The 21647-nt window shown below is 46.3% G+C and overlaps 1 protein-coding gene across 3 annotated transcripts in view; it reads right to left on the bottom strand.

The window, feature by feature from the left end:
- Nucleotides 1-21647, bottom strand: part of LOC119969748 (14-3-3 protein beta/alpha-1-like) — an 81694-nt gene that overhangs the window by 10771 nt on the left and 49276 nt on the right. For all 3 annotated transcript variants that reach the window (XM_038803789.1, XM_038803788.1, XM_038803790.1), the window contains exons 2-3: nt 12884-13185; nt 1442-1565 (exon numbers count right to left, since the gene is read on the bottom strand). In XM_038803789.1, coding sequence (XP_038659717.1) covers nt 1442-1565; nt 12884-13177 — 418 coding nt within the window. In that variant the 5' untranslated portion in view covers nt 13178-13185. The remainder of the gene's footprint in view (nt 1-1441; nt 1566-12883; nt 13186-21647) is intronic.

Consider the following 21647-nt stretch of genomic DNA (forward strand, 5'->3'; position numbering starts at 1 on the left):
TGGGCTGTCTGTCAGCTTTTTACTTTCGTTTTAGGCCGTTTGCTGCAGGGTGTGTTTTAGTTTTGTTTTCAGTGTTGGAGCTGAAGCCAGACAGAGCAGGTGTACTGTTGATCTCTCTGCCATGAAAAGACTATCTCTCTTGATCATTTGGTGAATTCAGAATTATAAATGTTTTCAGTCGTGACTTTAAACTGATGTGCTTCTGTTAAAAGGCGTTTCTTTTGTAAGTCTTCTGGATGTTAAAAGGACAGCGTAAGCATTACTTAGTGTTGTATTCTTTGGGGGTTGTATTTGAATTAATGGTTGCTAAGATGTTCACTGTATGTTTTAAAAAGGTTAACTTGAATTCATAGAATAAACATTGTTTAGCTTTTAAAAAACTTTTCCATTTCTGCTGTACCACACCTGTAGAGTGGGCCGTGTGCTCCCCATACCACAATCTATTAAAAGTTGTGGGTCAGGTGAACTCCATGATCCTTTGGGGTTTTCTAAACCCTGGCCCATAACAAACAGGGAGTAGAATTTCATACTGCCAAAGAACTGGGAACTGGTGGGAGTTGCAAGCATATTTTATTGTAAATGACGGATATCCTTCGGAAAATTAGGGGCAGCACGGTAGCATGGTGGTTAGCATAAATGCTTCACAGCTCCAGGGGCCCAGGTTCGATTCCCGGCTGGGTCACTGTCTGTGTGGAGTCTGCACGTCCTCCCCGTGTGTGCGTGGGTTTCCTCCGGGTGCTCCGGTTTCCTCCCACAGTCCAAAGATGTGCGGGTTAGGTGGATTGGCCATGCTAAATTGCCCGTAGTGTCCTAATAGTAAGGTTAAGGGGGGGGAGTTGTTGGGTTACGGGTATAGGGTGGATACGTGGGTTTGAGTAGGGTGATCATTGCTCGGCACAACATCGAGGGCCGAAGGGCCTGTTCTGTGCTGTACTGTTCTATGTTCTAAAAACTATGTAACTGGGTCTTGCCAGTGGTGCCTCAGCTCAATATAAAATTGGACAGGCCCCATTGTGTCTTTCTAAAACTGCGTATTGGGGGCACTGCAGAAAGATGGGATGTTTTGCCATGAGCAAATGCTAACAGGAAATGCCAACATCTTCATTTACAGAAAAGCAATTCATGTCAATTTACAAAATATGCAAAACAAGGGAGATGAGACAATAACAAAATGGAACATCACATAAACCCTTAATTACCTGTGCCAGCCATGATTCTGCCCTAAAACACAAACATTAGTTTTTCAAACACAGTTTGAGCTAGTCTGTCAGTCCCACCAGATTGTTGCAATCTTATGGGTACATGTCAATCCTTCATGACCCACACATGGGGGATCCAGTGAACCAATGATTGACTTACTGGGAGTTGACAAAACAACAGACTTCAATTGTGCTGTGGTCACACAGTTGGCACACGGAAGTGATCAGATCTCCAAACACACCTTTCTTTTTCTCCCCATTTGCAACCTCAGAGAGGTATCTGAAGTAATCTCCCTTCATTTTCAGATAGAAGACCTTGCACATAGGCTGGGATGCATTGGCGATAAGATACTTATCCAGTAGAGCCTGAGTGGAAAGAGATTGAACAAAGATGTAAGATACTGTACACAAAATAAGCAATGTTGATAAAACTTGGATGTTGAATGATACGCTTGCATTACCAAACCTGTAATTTCTAACTGTTATGGAGGATATGGAAACTGCTGCATTGATTGTCCATCTCCAGGTACTATGTCACCAAAATGATACTCGAGTCAAAGAGATTAAATTGCGAGGAGAGGTTGCATAGACTAGACTTGTAATCTTGAGCAACAGCCGATCTAATTGAGATGTTTAAAATGATAAAGTGTCTGACAGAGCACATGGAGAGGAACCTTTTCCTTGGATTGGTTGTGGGGGAGGGGGGGGGGGGGGGGGTGAGGGAAGGATTGGAGCAAGGTAAAAACTTACAATTTCAGCCAGATAGACTTTAGTTAGGCGAAGGTGGTAATGGAACAAGCACGGGTAGATAAAGTTAGGATTGGTTGTAATCTATTCATTTGGCCGCTTCCAGGGGCGGCATGGTGGCGTAGTAGTTAGCACTACTGCCTTTGATCCCGGCCCCCGGTCACTGTCTGCGTGGGGTTTGCAAATTGTCCCTGTGTCTGTGTCAGTCTCGCCCCCACAACCCAAAAGGAATGTGCAGAGTGGGAGAATTGGCCACGCTAAATTGCCCCATAATTGGGAAAAAAAAAATTAGATACTCTAAATTTAACCTCTGCAATCCCTCTATAGCAAAAACCTCCTTCCTCAGATAAGGAGACCATAACGGAGGGTACATTAAAAAAAATGGGCGGCACGATAGCACAGTGGTTAGCACAGGTGCTTCACAGCTCCAGAGTCCCAGGTTCGATTCCTGGCTTGGGTCACTCTGTGCGGAGCCTGCACTTTCTCCCCGCGTGCGCTTGGGTTTCCTCCGGGTGCTCCTGTTTCCTTCCACAGTCCAAAGATGTGCAGGTTAGGTGGATTAGCCATGCTACATTGCCCTTAATATCCCAAAACGTTAGATGGGGTTACTGGATTACGCGGGTAGGGTGGAGTTGTGGGCTTGGATGGGTTGATCTTTCCATAGGCTGATGCAGCCGCAGTGGGCCGAATGGCCTCCTTCTGCACTGTAAATTTTATGATCTAGATGGCAAAAGGGGCTTGAGGGGATCATTAGCTGACTCCTGTTCCTATATTCACGGTATATTTAAGGGGCATTGAGGCCGAGAGGAGATGAGTCACGATGGTATTGAATGGTGTAGCAGGCTTGAGGGGTTGAATTGCCTACTCCTGCTCCTATTCATGCACAGTGTCATCTGAGAAAACCAAATGAGAGGATAATTGTGTAGCATGGTTCGGGCAAGGCCAGCAAGTTCATGAATGAGCCAGTTGGGTGTTCGTATCAGTCATATTTCAGGGTGGCAGCATTCAACGGTGATTTAATCCATTGTGGGATTTGTAATCTCAACCTCTAGGTCACTAGTTGGAATGCCACAATGCGAGGCAATGGTTCAACTGAATTGTGTGGAGGGTTTGTGAGGGTAACCAGCTAACCAAGTGCACTCTCCATCACAATGCAAACTGAACAAACCAAAATCTATTCAGAGAACTGAATGGCTCATACATTCAAAAACACATGGTGCAAAGCATCACCTGGACTAACAGAAAAACGTTGAAATATTTTTGGCACACAATTCCTCCTTGTGTTCTTCCTAGTGTACAAATCCCAGAATTTTCACTGGAGTTAGTCCTATTACAATCCCAGGAGTTTTAATAATACCGGACAAGTCACATTTCAGAGCAAAAGCGGCTCAATAGATTCCAACATCTTTTCAGCAAAGGCGGAGGAAAGTTACTGAACAAATTCACAGGAGTCTGATGAATGTTTAACGCAGAAAAAAAAATATTAAACAAGAAAGCTCAACTATACTAGACAAAAAGGTTGGAAAGATCTCAAGGCCATCACAAGAAAATGATTCAAACTCACACTATTCCTTCATCCCAGCTATCATTTCACACGCGTACAAATTCAGAAAGATAAAACAATCCGCAATAGCTATCCTATATTGCAACATTCAGGGCAAGAATGAGGAGCGTGTGAACCAACAGGCGCCCTGTGGTCAGGCACACCACATTCCAAAATAAATGCCAGATGCAACCAAAGTAGAGTGCATGGATTTCTCACCAATCCACTCAGATGTTAGTCTCGTTGCTACATTATTGGAAGGATGTGATTGCACTGGAGGGGGTGCAGAGGAGATTCACCAGGATGTTGCCTGGGATGGAACACAAGTTATGAAGAGAGGTTGGATAGGCTGTGGTTGTTTTTGCTGGAGCAGAGAAGACTGAGGGGCAGCCTGATCGAGGTGTACAGGATTATGAGTTAAAGGGTGAGTCATGTGGGACACAAGTTCAAGATGAGGGGCAGGAGGTTTTTTTTTTGGGGGGGGGGGGGGGGGGGGGGGGGGGAATGTAAGGGAAAAACCTTTTTACCCAGAGGGTGGTGAGGGTCTGGAATGCACTGCCTGGGAGGGTGGTAGAGGTGGGTTGCCTCACATCCTTTAAAAAGTACCCGGATGAGCACTTGGCACGTCTTAACATCAAGGTTATGGGCCAAGTGCTGACAGATGAGATTAGGTAGGTAGGTCAGGTGTCTTTCATGCACTGGTGCAGACTCGATGGGCCAAAGGGCCTCTTCTGAACTCTGTCATTCTGTCAAATTGTCAACCAACCAGTTTCACGGAAATGTTGTTTTTCTCACGATAACAGGCCTTTATTGATCCAAGAATATCAGTACTTGGAGGAAGACAGTGGTGCAGTGGTACGGTAGTTGGACTAATAATCCAGCTCTAGGGACATGGGTTCAAATTGCACATGGCAGCTGATGCAATTTAACTGATCATTAAAACTGGAATTGGAAACTAGTCTCAGTAACGGTGACCATGAAATTCTTATTGATTGTTGTAAAAACCCATCTGGTTCACCGACACCCTGTAATTGAAAATACAGAAAAATGTGTCATTTGAAACATGGAAGTCTGGCAATATCTGGTCTGAGAGGATACAGGGAAAGATCCCACAGTAGGTTAATAGCAGCTGCAAAGAGCAGGATTATAAAATGCAGATTCTTTCTCACAAGCAGGCTTATCAAACACACAGGTTTCAGCTAAAACAATGGCTCATTTCACCTTCATTGAAAGTAACTATCTCAGGAAGCATCTGGAAAGGTATGGACGAGAGTTTCAATTGAATTAAGTGACGAATGTTTAAAGCAGGCAGGTCTTTCAAGTCATAACCAAGTTAAATTTTAGCATACAGCTAAAAGCAGTCTCACACCTTAATTGAAATAAACTCTCTTTGCAAACAGCTGGAAAGGATGGGTGATGCTCAGTTGAATTTGGTGTTAATTCTAAGTGTAAAATTCTACAAACATCAAGTCAATTAAAAGAAAATTGGAGACGACCTGTCTACGAGAGACAGAATTTAAAGTCAAAATCAAAGGCAAAGTTATGAGTTGGGGACAATTTGAAAATTAAACGATTCGAAATCACAGAATTAAAAGTAACACCTATTGAAACCAAAGGAACTTTGTACATCACAAAGGACAATGTAATCAGATCTGAGAGGCGAGGTTATGCCCAGAATGAATACTTAGTTGCATTAGAATGTTTACATCAGATACTTTTTAACAATCAAAGGGAAATAAGTTAATTTACAATAAGGCTCTAAAAACTTAATAATTGTTAGAAAGAGAATATAAACCCAGGGAGCAGTGTAGCCATGCTGGCCACGCAAAATGGACACTGAGCCAAACTAAAATGGAAGACAGCAGGGAAAGCCTGTTTAGTGAGAACAGACAGCCTGCTCTCAACTAATTAGCATTTTGCAAGCAGCAAACCAGTTTTCTGGCCAGGTGCAGATCTCCAAGCCAAAGGTGTTAATGGCAAAGCGCTTAACATTCTGATGAGGCAGCCCAGATCCAGGCACACACAATGGCAACATTTCCATCTCAATGTAGCACTTAATTGGTGGAGCAGACAGGATGGCACCAGAGTAACGAATATCGAAACCACCCCCCAACATCGAGGGAAGCCCCGCATTGGAGGATTTCGAAGGTAGCCGTTTGGAAACGTTCCAATCGGTACCGAAAGGTAGAGCCCGCCTAGAAGGGGGCAAGGACATTAGAGAGGGGTATAAAAGCAAATTCCCCACAGAGCCCGGTCTGTTAAACCCGTGCTCCGGCTCTGACTGACATCTTGCATCCTGACTCCAGCCGTTGAGCACCAGCCGCCGAAACCGTAAGTTCAACGCTCGCTACGCGATCCAAGCCCACTAGACTCCCAAGTACCAGAACGCTTGCTGAAGGCTGCAGTGCCAGACCAGGACGAAGGCCTCGTTCTCTGACCTTGCCTGTTCCTGTTAGATAAGTATTCTGTTCGCTTAAGTTTAGTTATAGCTTAGTCTCTTAGTGTGTGCATGAGTATTTATTATAACTGTATAATAAATATTGATCGTTTGAACTTTACTAATCGGTGTATCGTCTTTATTACTTTGAACTTGACCTTGGAATACTTGTGACGTTGCCTATACGGCAACTGGCGACTCCAGAGCTAAATAATTACATAGAACAGAGCCTAGTAGTGTTAAGCACACGTCGAACTCGGAGGCGTGTTAATACACTCCAATAAACGCGTTTTACGCCCATAGTAAAACGTGCAACAGCAGCAACAACAACAGAAACAGCAACAGGAGAGAAGGGGAGGAGAACTCAGAGAGAGAGCTCGGTCATGGGAAAGACAAGACAAGCAGCCGAGTTTAAACAGTTATACATCTAAGGAAGACTAGAATTTAAACAGGAGTCAGAGTCAGTTTAGAGATAGCTAGCAGAGTTAGCTCTGATAGCTCAGTACATGGATCAACAAGACACAGCAACAGAGCTAACCAGCGAATACATCCCAAAATGACCAGAATTTAAAGAAGATTGAGTGTCAAGATGGGCCTGAAGGTCCCTTCAACCAACAGGAAGGATCCAGAAGCAAGATCTTTTTACCTTTCTATAAAGAAAGTGTTTGCAGCTTTTAAAAGAAAAAATATAATAATAAAATAACTTAAGAAAAAAACACTTTTTCAGGTTGTTAAGTTATTTAGCAATGCAGGACCCAGGACATCGATGCTACTAAGTGGTAAGTAGATAAAATCTTCAGTGAAGGTATGGGTTATACTGGGGGATAACTTGAAAATATAGTTTGACCTGAATAGCACCCACCGAAGCCTGCATCGGAGTCAGGGAGTGAGAATCCCTGTTCACCATTTAGAATATCGACCCTTTTTGGTATAGGGGGAATTCTAAGAAGAGTGGTGAGTTTTCAAAAACAACCCTCTAGGGAAGGAAATCCATCATCCTTACCCGGTGTGGCCGATAGGTGACTCCGGACCCACAGCAATGCGGTTGACTCTTGTCTCCTGAAACTTGGAAAAGAATGGCAGGATCGGACAGTCAGCATGGATCTATGAAAGGGAAATCATGCTTGAAAAAATCTACTGGATTTCTTCGAGGATGTAACTGATAGAATTGCTGAGGGGGTGCCAATGATGTGATCTATTTGGACTTTCAGAAGGAAAAGTCCCACAGGAAAGATTAGCGTGTAAAATTAAAGTGAATGGGTTTGGGGGTAATGTATTGATAGAAAACTGATTGGCGGACAGGAAACAAAGTAGGAATAGACGGGTCATCTTCCAAATGGCAAGCAGTGGCTAGAGGGATACTGTAGGGACCCCAGTTATTCACAATATTTATCAAGCCGAGTGGGAGGGCAAACTCTGAGGAGGATGCAGAGATATTTGGACAAGCTGAGTGAGTGGGAAAATGCACAGATGCAGTATAATTTGGATAAATGTGATAAATCTACTTTGGTAGCAAAAACGGGAAGGCAGATTATCTGAATGACCATAAATTAGATAGGTTAGGACTGTTCTCGCTGAAGTTCAGAAGAATGGGGGGGGGGGGGGGAAAGAGAGAGAGAGAGAGCGAGAGCGAGAGAGAGAGAGAAGAATATCATGGGAACTTATAAAATTCTAACAGGACTGGACAGAGCAGATGCAGGAAGGATGTTCCCGATGGTGGGGGGTGTCCAGAACCAGTGGTCACAGTCTGTGGATACGGGGTAGACCATTTAGGACAGTGATTAGGAGAAATTTCTTCACCCAGAGAGTGGGTGGCCTGTGGAATCTATTACCACAGGAACTAGTTGAGGCCAAACATGCATGTTTTCAAGAAGCAATTAGACATAGCACTTAGGGTGAATGGGATAAAAGGAGATGGGGGGGGGGGGGGGGGGGAGGGGGGAAAGACTCAAACAGGTATATTGCAAATCTGATGCCAAAGAAATCTGTTGGAAAAAAGATCACCGGTGCAGAAGCGCTGAAGGAGGCCATTCGTCCCACTGTGAATGTACCGGCCGGCACTCAATGAACATTATGACTTTGTGTCATTCTCCATCCTTTTCCCCGTATCCGTGCCCCCTTGAATACCTCGATTGAACCTCCCTCTACCACACTTCCAGACAGTGCATTCCAGACCTGGACCACTCGCTGTGTCAAAATGAAATCATTTTGAATCTTTGTCCTCGTTCTCAATCCTTTTACGAGTGAGAACAGGGAACAGTTTCTCCCTATCAATTCGGTCATGGTTTTGAACATCTCTTTCAAAACTCCTCTTAGCCTCCTTCTCAGCAAGGAGACCAGCCCCACTCGCTCCATTCTATCCTCAGGGGCAGCACAAGTGGATAGCACTGTAGCTTCACAGCGCCAGGGTCCCAGGTTCGATCCCCCGCTGGGTCACTGACTGTGTGGAGTTCTCTGTGTGTGCGTGTGGGTTTTCTCCGGGTGCTCCGGTTTCCTTCCACAGTCCAAAGACGTGCAGGTTAGGTGGATTGGCCATGATTTAGTGACAAAGGTGAGGAGGGGTTATTGGGTTATAGGGATAGGGTGGAAGTGAGGGCTTATGTAGGTCGGTGCAGACTCGGGCCGAATGGCCTCCTTCTGCACTGTATGTTCTATGAATGCCTGAAGTTTCTCATCACTGGAACCATTCTTGTCAATCTGTTCTGCACTCTCTCCAATGTGTTTCCATCCTCCCTATAGTGTGGCATTCACAACTGTACACTAGTGTCTCGTATAAGCATACCCTCCTTGCTCTTGAACTCTACGCCCCTATTAATAAATCCCAGAATACTATCTGCTTTATTTTTAAAAAATTTAGAGTACTCAATTAATTTTTTCCAATTAAGGGGCAATTTAGCATGGCCAATCCACTTAGCCTACATCTTTGGGTGTGGGGGTGAAACCCACGTAAACACGGGGAGAATGTGCAAACACCACATGGACAGTGATCCAGAGCCGGGATTGAATCTGGGACCTTGGCGCTGTGAGGCAGCAGTGCTAACCCACTACCCCACCGTACTGCCCTATCTCTGCTTTATTAACTGCTCTCCAGCTGCCCTGCCGCCTTCAATGATCTCTGCACAGACACACCCAGCTCCCTCTGCTCCTGCGCCCTTTTAAGAATTGCACCCCATATTTTATATTGCTTGTCATGTTCTTCCTACCACTTCCTCACATTTCTCTACATTGAGCTTCATCAGACACATATCTGCCCACTCCACCAACTTATCCATGTCCCTCTGAACTTCTGCACTGTTCCTCTCACAATTTACAACGTTTCCAAGTTTCGTATCACCCTCAAACTTAGAAACTGACCTCTGCACACCAAGATGTCACAGTTCCCGGCTAAGTTCAAACAACAACAAAAACGTATAGAGTGTCTCTTTAACATAATGAAACATCCCAAAGAGTTTAATAGGAGCATGTGACACCGGCTTACATAAGGAGCTATTTGGATGGGTGACCACAAGCTTGATCAAAGGGGTATGTTTTAAGAAGCATCCGTCATGAATCACGCTGATGTGGGGCAGCACGGTGGCGCAGTGGGTTAGCCCTGCAACCTCACGGCGCTGAGGTCCCAGGTTCGATCCCGGCTCTGGGTCACTGTCCGTGTGGAGTTTGCACATTCTCCCCGTGTTTGCGTGGGTTTCGCCCCCACAACCCAAAGATGTGCTGGTTAGGTGGATTGGCCACGCTAAATTGCCTCTTAATTGGAAAAAATTAATTGGGTACTTTAAATTTTTAAAAAAAATCACGATGATGTTATCCCAACTTGGAACAGCGGTTCGTAGGGGTGTGCAGTTTTGCTTTGAGATAAGTGAAACTCCAGTGAGAATAAACAGCCCAATCGCTGTGTAGCAATTATTATTAAAGACTAGTTATTATTAAAGTAATGACAAATATACATGAACAGGACTACTCTACTCTCAGGCAATTATGGTATATAAATTATTAAACACATACAATTTATGTAGAACATACCCCTTATTCCAAAATATATCTACGATACCTGAACTCTAAGCCTTCGACTTCACTGTTCCCCAAACAACATCTAACTTAAATAACCAGCTTATAGTTACAACACAGGGATGGGAAACGTCTTTGTCTGGTCCAACGAAGATATTTAAACTGCCTTTACAACGTTTTCTGCACTGCCTTGGCTCTAAGACTTCAAGACTGTTAGCTGTGAAATTTGGCCTTCAAGCCGGGTGGCTGTAAACGGGCTTGTCAGCATTCTGAGACGGCCAGCTGTTAACTGCCTGCCTGGCATCTGGTCGTCAGCCAATTATACCTTTGTTCCTCTTTGATTATGCATTCTGTGTATTTGGCCGTCACCCCTCTCAACTTAGATCAGAAAACCTAGGAGCAGAATTAGGCCACTTGGCCCATCGAGTCTGCTCTGCCATTCAATCATCCCCATTCTCCGGTCTTCTCCCCATAACCTCTGATTCCCTTAATAACTTCCTTGACTATACATTAACCAGTGTATACCTGGTTATGTATACCTCATTATCTTTCCAAATGTCTATTAGCTGTTTCTCCCCATAAGCTATTCACATTTTATTCTTATTTAACTGTTTTCTAAACCCGCTACTAGGAGACACACATCTCATTGAGGCCTTTTGAAAACTGTCCACTACTGTCTCTAGGAAGATTCCTACTTGTTGCTGGATATCTCGCATCCCATTATGTTTTGTTACATTCGTTTTACTGCTGTTGACGGGCAGATTCATGACACACCTTAAAGGGGGGAAAGGGGGTAAAGAGATGGAAGAGGTTTTTGGAAGGAACATCTTGAGGTTAGGGCGTAGACGCTGAAGACACGCTGCTAATGATGGAGCAAAGGAAATCGGGGATGCTCAAGGGACCAAAAATGGAGGGGTGCAGAGATCTTGGTGGGTTGTAGCGCTGGATGAGGTTAGAGATTTGAGGTTAGAGATTTGAAGATGAGAATTATTTAAAAAAAATTTTGTTTTGGCAGCCCAAGAGCAATGTAGGTCGTTGAGCACTACGTGACGGATAAACAGGACTTGCTAACTTGTAGAAAATATGGAAAGTTCTCATTGGAGCTGCTCAACAGTGTCAATGCCAAGCCGAGGAAACTTAGCAGTTTGCAGAGAATGAGTAGAATGAACCGAAACTGGAATTCTTAGGTGCTGACTAAGTGGAGACTACTCTTCCCCCAGGGTTTCTTAATCTGCTTCTCTGTTAGTGCGATAACCATGGTCTCTTTCCCATGTCAGCTTCATGAACATATAAACAAAATATTCTGCATTCATCGTGAAACCTAATCTAATTGGTGTGGGCATGGATAAAAAGGAAGGCACATCAATATCCTGACAGAAAAAAATCTGCAAAAAATAAAGAGCTACATTCTCCTTATGTATATTCATATAGTGACAACCAAGGTTGGTGCTAATAAGCAAGCAGGTCTAACTGTAATTGCAATGTCTCCTAATTAAGAATGCAAAATTATATATACAGAGCTTTGAACAGATGGTATATCATATGATACAGGATAATGCCCAGTTAGGAACCAAGTAATATCTCCATGGATGCAATCTCTTTCCCATAACTCATATGGAGAAACACAAAGTGATCAGAATCTGTGGGGTCTGACATGAATGATTGTTCAAAGGTCATAACTGCAGCTGGGTGCACTCAACTCTTTGGCGTTTTCTCAAATACTGCAGCGACTCCAGGTGGAACGACAGGCGGAGCTACGCAGCATTCCAGTTTCGGTAGTTGGCGTATGTTTACCAGAACCAGGACCCTTTGGCATCCCATGCTTACTATTCAGCATAATGGGGTTAGATCGTTCAACCAGCAACTGGAACAATGTAGAGTGCTCCGCCCCAGAAACTCAAGTTCCGTAAGCGCAAGGAAAATAAGCTACAGAAAGCATTGTTCATGGGCTCTCAATGATACAGTGACGATCTCACCGAGGTAGTATTCTGAATAATAATGGTTCCATTATATAATTATTTCTTACACTAAAGGGAAAGCCAGGTTCCAACACAAAGCCAGAGTGCTGAACTTAAAATTTTACATAATGTAACTAGGTCCAAGAGACTGAGCGAAGTCCCAAACATCTCAACTGGATGGTAGCCATGATGTGGAGATGCTGGCGTTGGACTGGGGTGAGCACAGCAAGAAGTCTTACAACACCAGGTTAAAGTCCAACAGGTTTGTTTCAAACACGAGCTTTCGGAGCACTGCTCCTTCCTCAGGTGAATCAGAAGCTCGTGTTTGAAAAAACCTGTTGGACTTTAACCTGGTGTTGTAAGACTTCTTACTGATCTCAACTGGAGGAATAATTCCAAAGCAAGCAACAAATCTGCATGGAGAAATAACTGGATAACATGTTACTTAATAATTCCCAGACTTCACTGCAATCATGGTTGCATGAATTTAATTTGACCTTCAGCAAAATTGGAAAATGAGAAAATCCACAAATGTAATTTATTACAAGGAGAGTTCTGATTGTAACTGCCCCACTTGGGGAGCAATAAATGGATTCACCAATCAAGGGCCAGGCTATCTCACCTTAATGCCTGCTTACGGACTGTCGGAGCATCGAAAGGGGTTGGTGAACCCATCAGCCTGAACTGACTCTAATCAATGAATCCCAACGTCCCCCCTAAACGGCATTGCTAAGTGTCTGAGGAACAATCAGGAACTTGCCACACAGGTGGCAAAAAGAATAGCAACATTCCCTTTAAGAAGGGTGGCCGTGTAATAATCTTAAAGGGAGGGCACAGTCCAAAAAGCAGCAGGCCGCCATAGCAAAGGAAGATTAAAGGGAAAGTTAGTCCCACTGTCCTACTCCTTACCCAGCACATTTCCCCATCCCCTTGAAGCATTTGTTCAACTCCCCTTTGAACTCCCATCAATCCCACAAGCAGTGCATAACCTTACCAACACATCATTGCAGATGTCCTGCAACTCTTTCTCGATCTTCTCTCGGTATACTTTGGCCAATTCCTTCTTCTTTTCGCTGCTTTCGGCTTTCTGCTCTATGCTGGAGATGACCCGCCATGATGACCGACGGGCTCCCACTACATTCTTGTACGCAACGGAGAGCAGGTTCCGTTCCTCGTTTGAGAGTTCATCGCCTTTCTCCGTGACGGCTTTCATTGCTGCTGCCATGTCGTCATAGCGCTCTGACTGCTCGGCGAGCTTTGCTTTCTCGACCAGGTCAGTAGTTTCCATCTTCAGGACTGCATGGATGCAAGAGATTATCTTTAATAAACGGTTAGGTGCACTCACTGTGCACAGTTCTGGTCTTTGTATTACAATAAGGGTATAAAGGGTTTGGACAAAGTGTAAATAAGCAAATCTATAAAAGGAGGATATTTGAACTAGGAGGCCATAGTTATTAGAAAAGACTGAATACATTGGCTTTCTCGTATCCAAAATCAGTGCTCGGCCATTCAGGTGAGAAATTAAGGAACACATCTCCGTACAAATGGGTGAACACTCTTCCAAAAAGAAAACTTGGAGAGGTAAACTCAATTAATCATTTTAAATCTGAGAGCAATATGACTTTTGTTGGCCAAGGGTATTAAGGGACTGAGTCAAGGCACGCGGATGGAGTTAGGTTACAGATCAGACCTAATCTCACTAAGTGACAGAACTGGCTCAAGGTTCTGAAGTTCTCAAATTCTAGAAAACAGAAGGCTGAGGAGTGAAAGAAAAGAGGGCTTCAACTTCATGAAGGGGTTTGATAAGGAAGATGTTTCCACTTGTGGTGGAGGTAGAACAAGGGAGACATAAATTCACAACGGAAAGGAATAAATCCAATAATGTTGTCAGGAGAAGAATTGCTACCCACAGCATGGTAACAATACGGAACTTACAACAACAGCAAGCAGTTGAGATGAAAAGCAAAGATACCCGCAAAAGGGGAGCGAGGTTAAGCTTGAGGAAGATCAGAATAGAAGGGTAGTCTGAGAGGGTGTGAAGAGGGGAAGTAGGGGATGGCTCGCCTGGAGCATTACGGTCGGATCAGCACAGGCCTGTTTGTGTTGCAACTTGTTTGTAAAATTATACAGGGTCAGGCAGCTGGACTAATTACTCCTGAAAGAAATTCTGATTTTAAGGCTTTATATCTGTAGAATATCAGTTTACATATTATTTCCTGTTCATTATTTCTAGGATGACCAGTAAGTCCGATGCTGTGACTAGTATGGACAGCACAAAAACAATCTGCAATATGGCCAGTTTCATAGACTCTATTTCTTCTTTGTAGGTACAGTATTGTTTAAGTAACACTTTTTGTGTGTGAGTAGTTCGTGCCACCAAAGAAGACAGCAAAGAGCTACAGCGAAATAAAGGTCACCACCACGTGTTGGATTTAGCGCCTGAGCAAAGGTAATCGGACTCGAGCATTAGGCAATCTAGTTTAGTGCATCAAGTAACCCTGACTGTGCACAATCGTTAAATAGAGCATTAGATGAATTAAAGCATTATATAAAAATATAAGGCTGGTGAAAAGTGTAAACACGATTTAAAAATAAGGCCAATTATATAGCAGACAAGAACTTTACAATCTGGGCTGTGAAGCCCAATGGGAATAGTGGGACTGGGAACTCCGGCGGGACTGGGATTAGTGGGGCTGGGATTCTCGATGGGATTAGTGGGACTGTGATACTCGATGGGATTAGTGGGACTGTGATACTCGATGGGATTAGTGGGGCTGTGATACTCGATGGGATTAGTGGGGCTGTGATACTCGATGGGATTAGTGGGACTGTGATATCCGATGGGATTAGTGGGGCTGTGATACACGATGGGATTAGTGGGGCTGTGATACTCGATGGGATTAGTGGGACTGTGATACACGATGGGATTAGTGGGGCTGTGATACTCGATGGGATTAGTGTGGCTGTGATACTCGATGGGATTAGTGGGACTGTGATATCCGATGGGATTAGTGGGGCTGGGATACTCGATGGGATTATTGGGCCTGTGATACTCGATGGGATTAGTGGGACTGTGATACTCGATGGGATTAGTGGGACTGTGAAACTCGATGGGATTAGTGGGGCTGTGATACACGATGGGATTAGTGGGACTGTGATACTCGATGGGATTAGTGGGACTGTGATACTCGATGGGATTAGTGGGACTGTGAAACTCGATGGGATTAGTGGGGCTGTGATACACGATGGGATTAGTGGGGCTGTGATACTCGATGGGATTAGTGGGACTGTGATACTCGATGGGATTAGTGGGACTGTGATGCTCGATGGGATTAGTGGGGCTGTGATACTCGATGGTATTAGTGGGGCTGTGATACTCGATGGGATTAGTGGGACTGTGATACTCGATGGGATTAGTGGGACTGTGATACTCGATGGGATTAGTGGGGCTGAGATACTCGATGGTATTAGTGGGGCTGTGATACTCGATGGGATTAGTGGGGCTGTGATACTCGATGGGATTAGTGGGGCTGTGATACTCGATGGGATTAGTGGGGCTGTGATACTCGATGGGATTAGTGGGGCTGAGATACTCGATGGTATTAGTGGGGCTGTGATACTCGATGGGATTAGTGGGGCTGTGATACTCGATGGGATTAGTGGGGCTGTGATACTCGATGGGATTAGTGGGGCTGTGATACTCGATGGGATTAGTGGGGCTGTGATGCTCGATAGGATTAGTGGGACTGTGATACTCGATGGGATTAGTGGGACTGTGATACTCGATGGGATTAGTGGGACTGTGATACTCGATGGGATTAGTGGGGCTGTGATACTCGATGGGATTAGTGGGGCTGTGATACTCGATGGGATTAGTGGGGCTGTGATTCTCGATGGGATTAGTGGGGCTGTGATACCCGATGGGATTAGTGGGACTGTGATACTCGATGGGATTAGTGGGGCTGTGATACTCGATGGGATTAGTGGGGCTGTGATACTCGATGGGATTAGTGGGGCTGAGATACTCGATGGTATTAGTGGGGCTGTGATACTCGATGGGATTAGTGGGGCTGTGATACTCGATGGGATTAGTGGGGCTGTGATACTCGATGGGATTAGTGGGGCTGTGATACTCGATGGGATTAGTGGGGCTGTGATGCTCGATAGGATTAGTGGGACTGTGATACTCGATGGGATTAGTGGGACTGTGATACTCGATGGGATTAGTGGGACTGTGATACTCGATGGGATTAGTGGGGCTGTGATACTCGATGGGATTAGTGGGGCTGTGATACTCGATGGGATTAGTGGGGCTGTGATTCTCGATGGGATTAGTGGGGCTGTGATACCCGATGGGATTAGTGGGATTGTGATACTCGATGGGATTAGTGGGGCTGTGATACTCGATGGGATTAGTGGGACTGAGATACTCGATGGGATTAGTGGGGCTGTGATACTCGATGGGATTAGTGGGGCTGTGATACTCGATGGGATTAGTGGGGCTGTGATACTCGATGGGATTAGTGGGGCTGTGATATGCGATGGGATTAGTGGGGCTGTGTTACTCGATGGGATTAGTGGGGCTGGAATACTCGATGGGATTAGTGGGACTGTGATACTCGATGGGATTAGTGGGACTGTGATACTCGATGGGATTAGTGGGGCTGTGATACTCGATGGGATTAGTGGGGCTGTGATACTCGATGGGATTAGTGGGGCTGTGATACTCGATGGGATTAGTGGGGCTGGGATACTCGATGGGATTAGTGGGGCTGTGATACTCGATGGGATTAGTGGGGCTGTGATACTCGATGGGATTAGTGGGGCTGGGATACTCGATGGGATTAGTGGGACTGTGATACTCGATGGGATTAGTGGGGCTGGGATACTCGATGGGATTAGTGGGGCTGTGATACTCGATGGGATTAGTGGGGCTGTGATACTCGATGAGATTAGTGGGGCTGTGATATTCGATGGGATTAGTGGGGCTGTGATATTCGATGGGATTAGTGGGACTGTGAAACTCGATGGGATTAGTGGGACTGTGAAACTCGATGGGATTAGTGGGGCTGTGATACTCGATGGGATTAGTGGGGCTGTGATACTCGATGGGATTAGTGGGACTGTGATACTCGATGGGATTAGTGGGGCTGTGATACTCGATGGGATTAGTGGGGCTGGGATACTCGATGGGATTAGTGGGGCTGTGATACTCGATGGGATTAGTGGGGCTGTGATACTCGATGGGATTAGTGGGACTGTGATACTCGATGGGATTAGTGGGGCTGGGATTCCCGATGGGATTAGTGGGACTGTGATACTCGATGGGATTAGTGGGACTGTGATACTCGATGGGATTAGTGGGGCTGTGATACTCGATGGGATTAGTGGGGCTGTGATACTCGATGGGATTAGTGGGGCTGTGATACTCGATGGCATTAGTGGGGCTGGGATTCCCGATGGGATTAGTGGGACTGAGATACTCGATGGGATTAGTGGGGCTGTGATACTCGATGGGATTAGTGGGGCTGTGATACTCGATGGGATTAGTGGGGCTGTGATACGCGATGGGATTAGTGGGGCTGTGTTACTCGATGGGATTAGTGGGGCTGGGATACTCGATGGGATTAGTGGGACTGTGATACTCGATGGGATTAGTGGGACTGTGATACTCGATGGGATTAGTGGGGCTGTGATACTCGATGGGATTAGTGGGGCTGTGATACTCGATGGGATTAGTGGGGCTGTGATACTCGATGGGATTAGTGGGGCTGTGATACTCGATGGGATTAGTGGGGCTGGGATACTCGATGGGATTAGTGGGACTGTGATACTCGATGGGATTAGTGGGACTGTGATACTCGATGGGATTAGTGGGGCTGTGATATTCGATGGGATTAGTGGGACTGTGATACTCGATGGGATTAGTGGGGCTGTGATACTCGATGGGATTAGTGGGGCTGTGATACTCGATGGGATTAGTGGGACTGTGATACTCGATGGGATTAGTGGGGCTGTGATACTCGATGGGATTAGTGGGGCTGTGATACTCGATGGGATTAGTGGGGCTGTGATACTCGATGGGATTAGTGGGACTGTGATACTCGATGGGATTAGTGGGGCTGGGATTCCCGATGGGATTAGTGGGACTGAGATACTCGATGGGATTAGTGGGGCTGTGATACTCGATGGGATTAGTGGGGCTGTGATACTCGATGGGATTAGTGGGGCTGTGATACTCGATGGGATTAGTGGGGCTGTGATACTCGATGGGATTAGTGGGGCTGGGATACTCGATGAGATTAGTGGGGCTGCGATACTCGATGGGATTAGTGGGACTGTGATACTCGATAGGATTAGTGGGGCTGTGATTCTCGATGGGATTAGTGGGGCTATGATACCCGATGGGATTAGTGGGACTGTGATACTCGATGGGATTAGTGGGGCTGTGATACTCGATGGGATTAGTGGGGCTGTGATACTCGATGGGATTAGTGGGACTGTGATACACGATGGGATTAGTGGGGCTGTGATACTCGATGGGATTAGTGTGGCTGTGATACTCGAAGGGATTAGTGGGGCTGTGATACTCGATGGGATTAGTGGGACTGTGATTCTCGATGGGATTAGTGGGACTGTGATACTCGATGGGATTAGTGGGGCTGGGATACTCGATGGGATTAGTGGGGCTGGGATTCCCGATGGGATTAGTGGGACTGTGATACTCGATGGGATTAGTGTGGCTGTGATACTCGATGGGATTAGTGGGACTGTGATACTCGATGGGATTAGTGGGACTGTGATACTCGATGGGATTAGTGGGGCTGTGATACTCGATGGGATTAGTGGGGCTGTGATACTCGATGGGATTAGTGGGGCTGGGATTCCCGATGGGATTAGTGGGGCTGGGATTCCCGATGGGATTAGTGGGACTGAGATACTCGATGGGATTAGTGGGGCTGTGATACTCGATGGGATTATTGGGGCTGTGATACTCGATGGGATTAGTGGGGCTGTGATACTCGATGGGATTAGTGGGGCTGTGATATGCGATGGGATTAGTGGGGCTGTGTTACTCGATGAGATTAGTGGGGCTGTGATACTCGATGGGATTAGTGGGGCTGTGATATTCGATGGGATTAGTGGGGCTGTGATACTCGATGGGATTAGTGGGGCTGTGATACTCGATGGGATTAGTGGGACTGTGATACTCGATGGGATTAGTGGGGCTGTGATACTCGATGGGATTAGTGGGGCTGTGATACTCGATGGGATTAGTGGGGCTGGGATACTCGATGGGATTAGTGGGGCTGTGATACTCGATGGGATTAGTGGGGCTGTGATACTCGATGGGATTAGTGGGACTGTGATACTCGATGGGATTAGTGGGGCTGGGATTCCCGATGGGATTAGTGGGACTGAGATACTCGATGGGATTAGTGGGGCTGTGATTCTCGATGGGATTAGTGGGACTGTGATACTCGATGGGATTAGTGGGGCTGGGATTCCCGATGGGATTAGTGGGACTGTGATACTCGATGGGATTAGTGGGACTGTGATACTCGATGGGATTAGTGGGGCTGTGATACTCGATGGGATTAGTGGGGCTGTGATACTCGATGGGATTAGTGGGGCTGTGATACTCGATGGCATTAGTGGGGCTGGGATTCCCGATGGGATTAGTGGGACTGAGATACTCGATGGGATTAGTGGGGCTGTGATACTCGATGGGATTAGTGGGGCTGTGATACTCGATGGGATTAGTGGGGCTGTGATACTCGATGGGATTAGTGGGGCTGTGATACGCGATGGGATTAGTGGGGCTGTGTTACTCGATGGGATTAGTGGGGCTGGGATACTCGATGGGATTAGTGGGACTGTGATACTCGATGGGATTAGTGGGACTGTGATACTCGATGGGATTAGTGGGGCTGTGATACTCGATGGGATTAGTGGGGCTGTGATACTCGATGGGATTAGTGGGGCTGTGATATTCGATGGGATTAGTGGGACTGTGATACTCGATGGGATTAGTGGGGCTGTGATACTCGATGGGATTAGTGGGGCTGTGATACTCGATGGGATTAGTGGGGCTGTGATACTCGATGGGATTAGTGGGGCTGTGATACTCGATGGGATTAGTGGGACTGTGATACTCGATGGGATTAGTGGGACTGTGATACTCGATGGGATTAGTGGGGCTGGGATTCCCGATGGGATTAGTGGGACTGAGATACTCGATGGGATTAGTGGGGCTGTGATACTCGATGGGATTAGTGGGGCTGTGATACTCGATGGGATTAGTGGGGCTGTGATACTCGATGGGATTAGTGGGACTGTGATACTCGATGGGATTAGTGGGGCTGGGATACTCGATGAGATTAGTGGGGCTGCGATACTCGATGGGATTAGTGGGGCTGCGATACTCGATGGGATTAGTGGGACTGTGATACTCGATAGGATTAGTGGGGCTGTGATTCTCGATGGGATTAGTGGGGCTGTGATACCCGATGGGATTAGTGGGACTGTGATACTCGATGGGATTAGTGGGGCTGTGATACTCGATGGGATTAGTGGGGCTGGGATACTCGATGGGATTAGTGGGACTGTGATACACGATGGGATTAGTGGGGCTGTGATACTCGATGGGATTAGTGTGGCTGTGATACTCGATGGGATTAGTGGGACTGTGATACCCGATGGGATTAGTGGGGCTGGGATACTCGATGGGATTATTGGGACTGTGATACTCGATGGGATTAGTGGGACTGTGATACTCGATGGGATTAGTGGGGCTGGGATACTCGATGGGATAATTGGGACTGTGATACTCGATGGGATTAGTGGGACTGTGAAACTCGATGGGATTAGTGGGGCTGTGATACACGATGGGATTAGTGGGACTGTGATACACGATGGGATTAGTGGGACTGTGATTCTCGATGGGATTAGTGGGGCTGGGATACTCGATGGGATTAGTGGGGCTGTGATACCCGATGGGATTAGTGGGACTGTGATTCTCGATGGGATTAGTGGGACTGTGATGCTCGATGGGATTAGTGGGGCTGTGATACCCGATGGTATTAGTGGGGCTGTGATACTCGATGGGATTAGTGGGGCTGGGATACTCGATGGGATTAGTGGGGCTGGGATACTCGATGGGATTAGTGGGACTGTGATACTCGATGGGATTAGTGGGACTGTGATACTCGATGGGATTAGTGGGGCTGGGATACTCGATGGGATTAGTGGGGCTGGGATTCCCGATGGGATTAGTGGGACTGTGATACTCGATGGGATTAGTGGGGCTGTGATACTCGATGGGATTAGTGGGACTGTGATACTCGATGGGATTAGTGGGACTGTGATACTCGATGGGATTAGTGGGGCTGTGATTCTCGATGGGATTAGTGGGACTGTGATACTCGATGGGATTAGTGGGGCTGGGATTCCCGATGGGATTAGTGGGACTGTGATACTCGATGGGATTAGTGGGACTGTGATACTCGATGGGATTAGTGGGGCTGTGATACTCGATGGGATTAGTGGGGCTGTGATACTCGATGGGATTAGTGGGGCTGTGATACTCGATGGGATTAGTGGGGCTGTGATACTCGATGGGATTAGTGGGGCTGTGATACTCGATGGGATTAGTGGGGCTGGGATTCCCGATGGGATTAGTGGGGCTGTGATACTCGATGGGATTAGTGGGGCTGTGATACTCGATGGGATTAGTGGGACTGTGATACTCGATGGGA

Source organism: Scyliorhinus canicula, chromosome 7, assembly GCF_902713615.1.
Source record: "Scyliorhinus canicula chromosome 7, sScyCan1.1, whole genome shotgun sequence".
Taxonomy (NCBI): domain Eukaryota; kingdom Metazoa; phylum Chordata; class Chondrichthyes; order Carcharhiniformes; family Scyliorhinidae; genus Scyliorhinus; species Scyliorhinus canicula.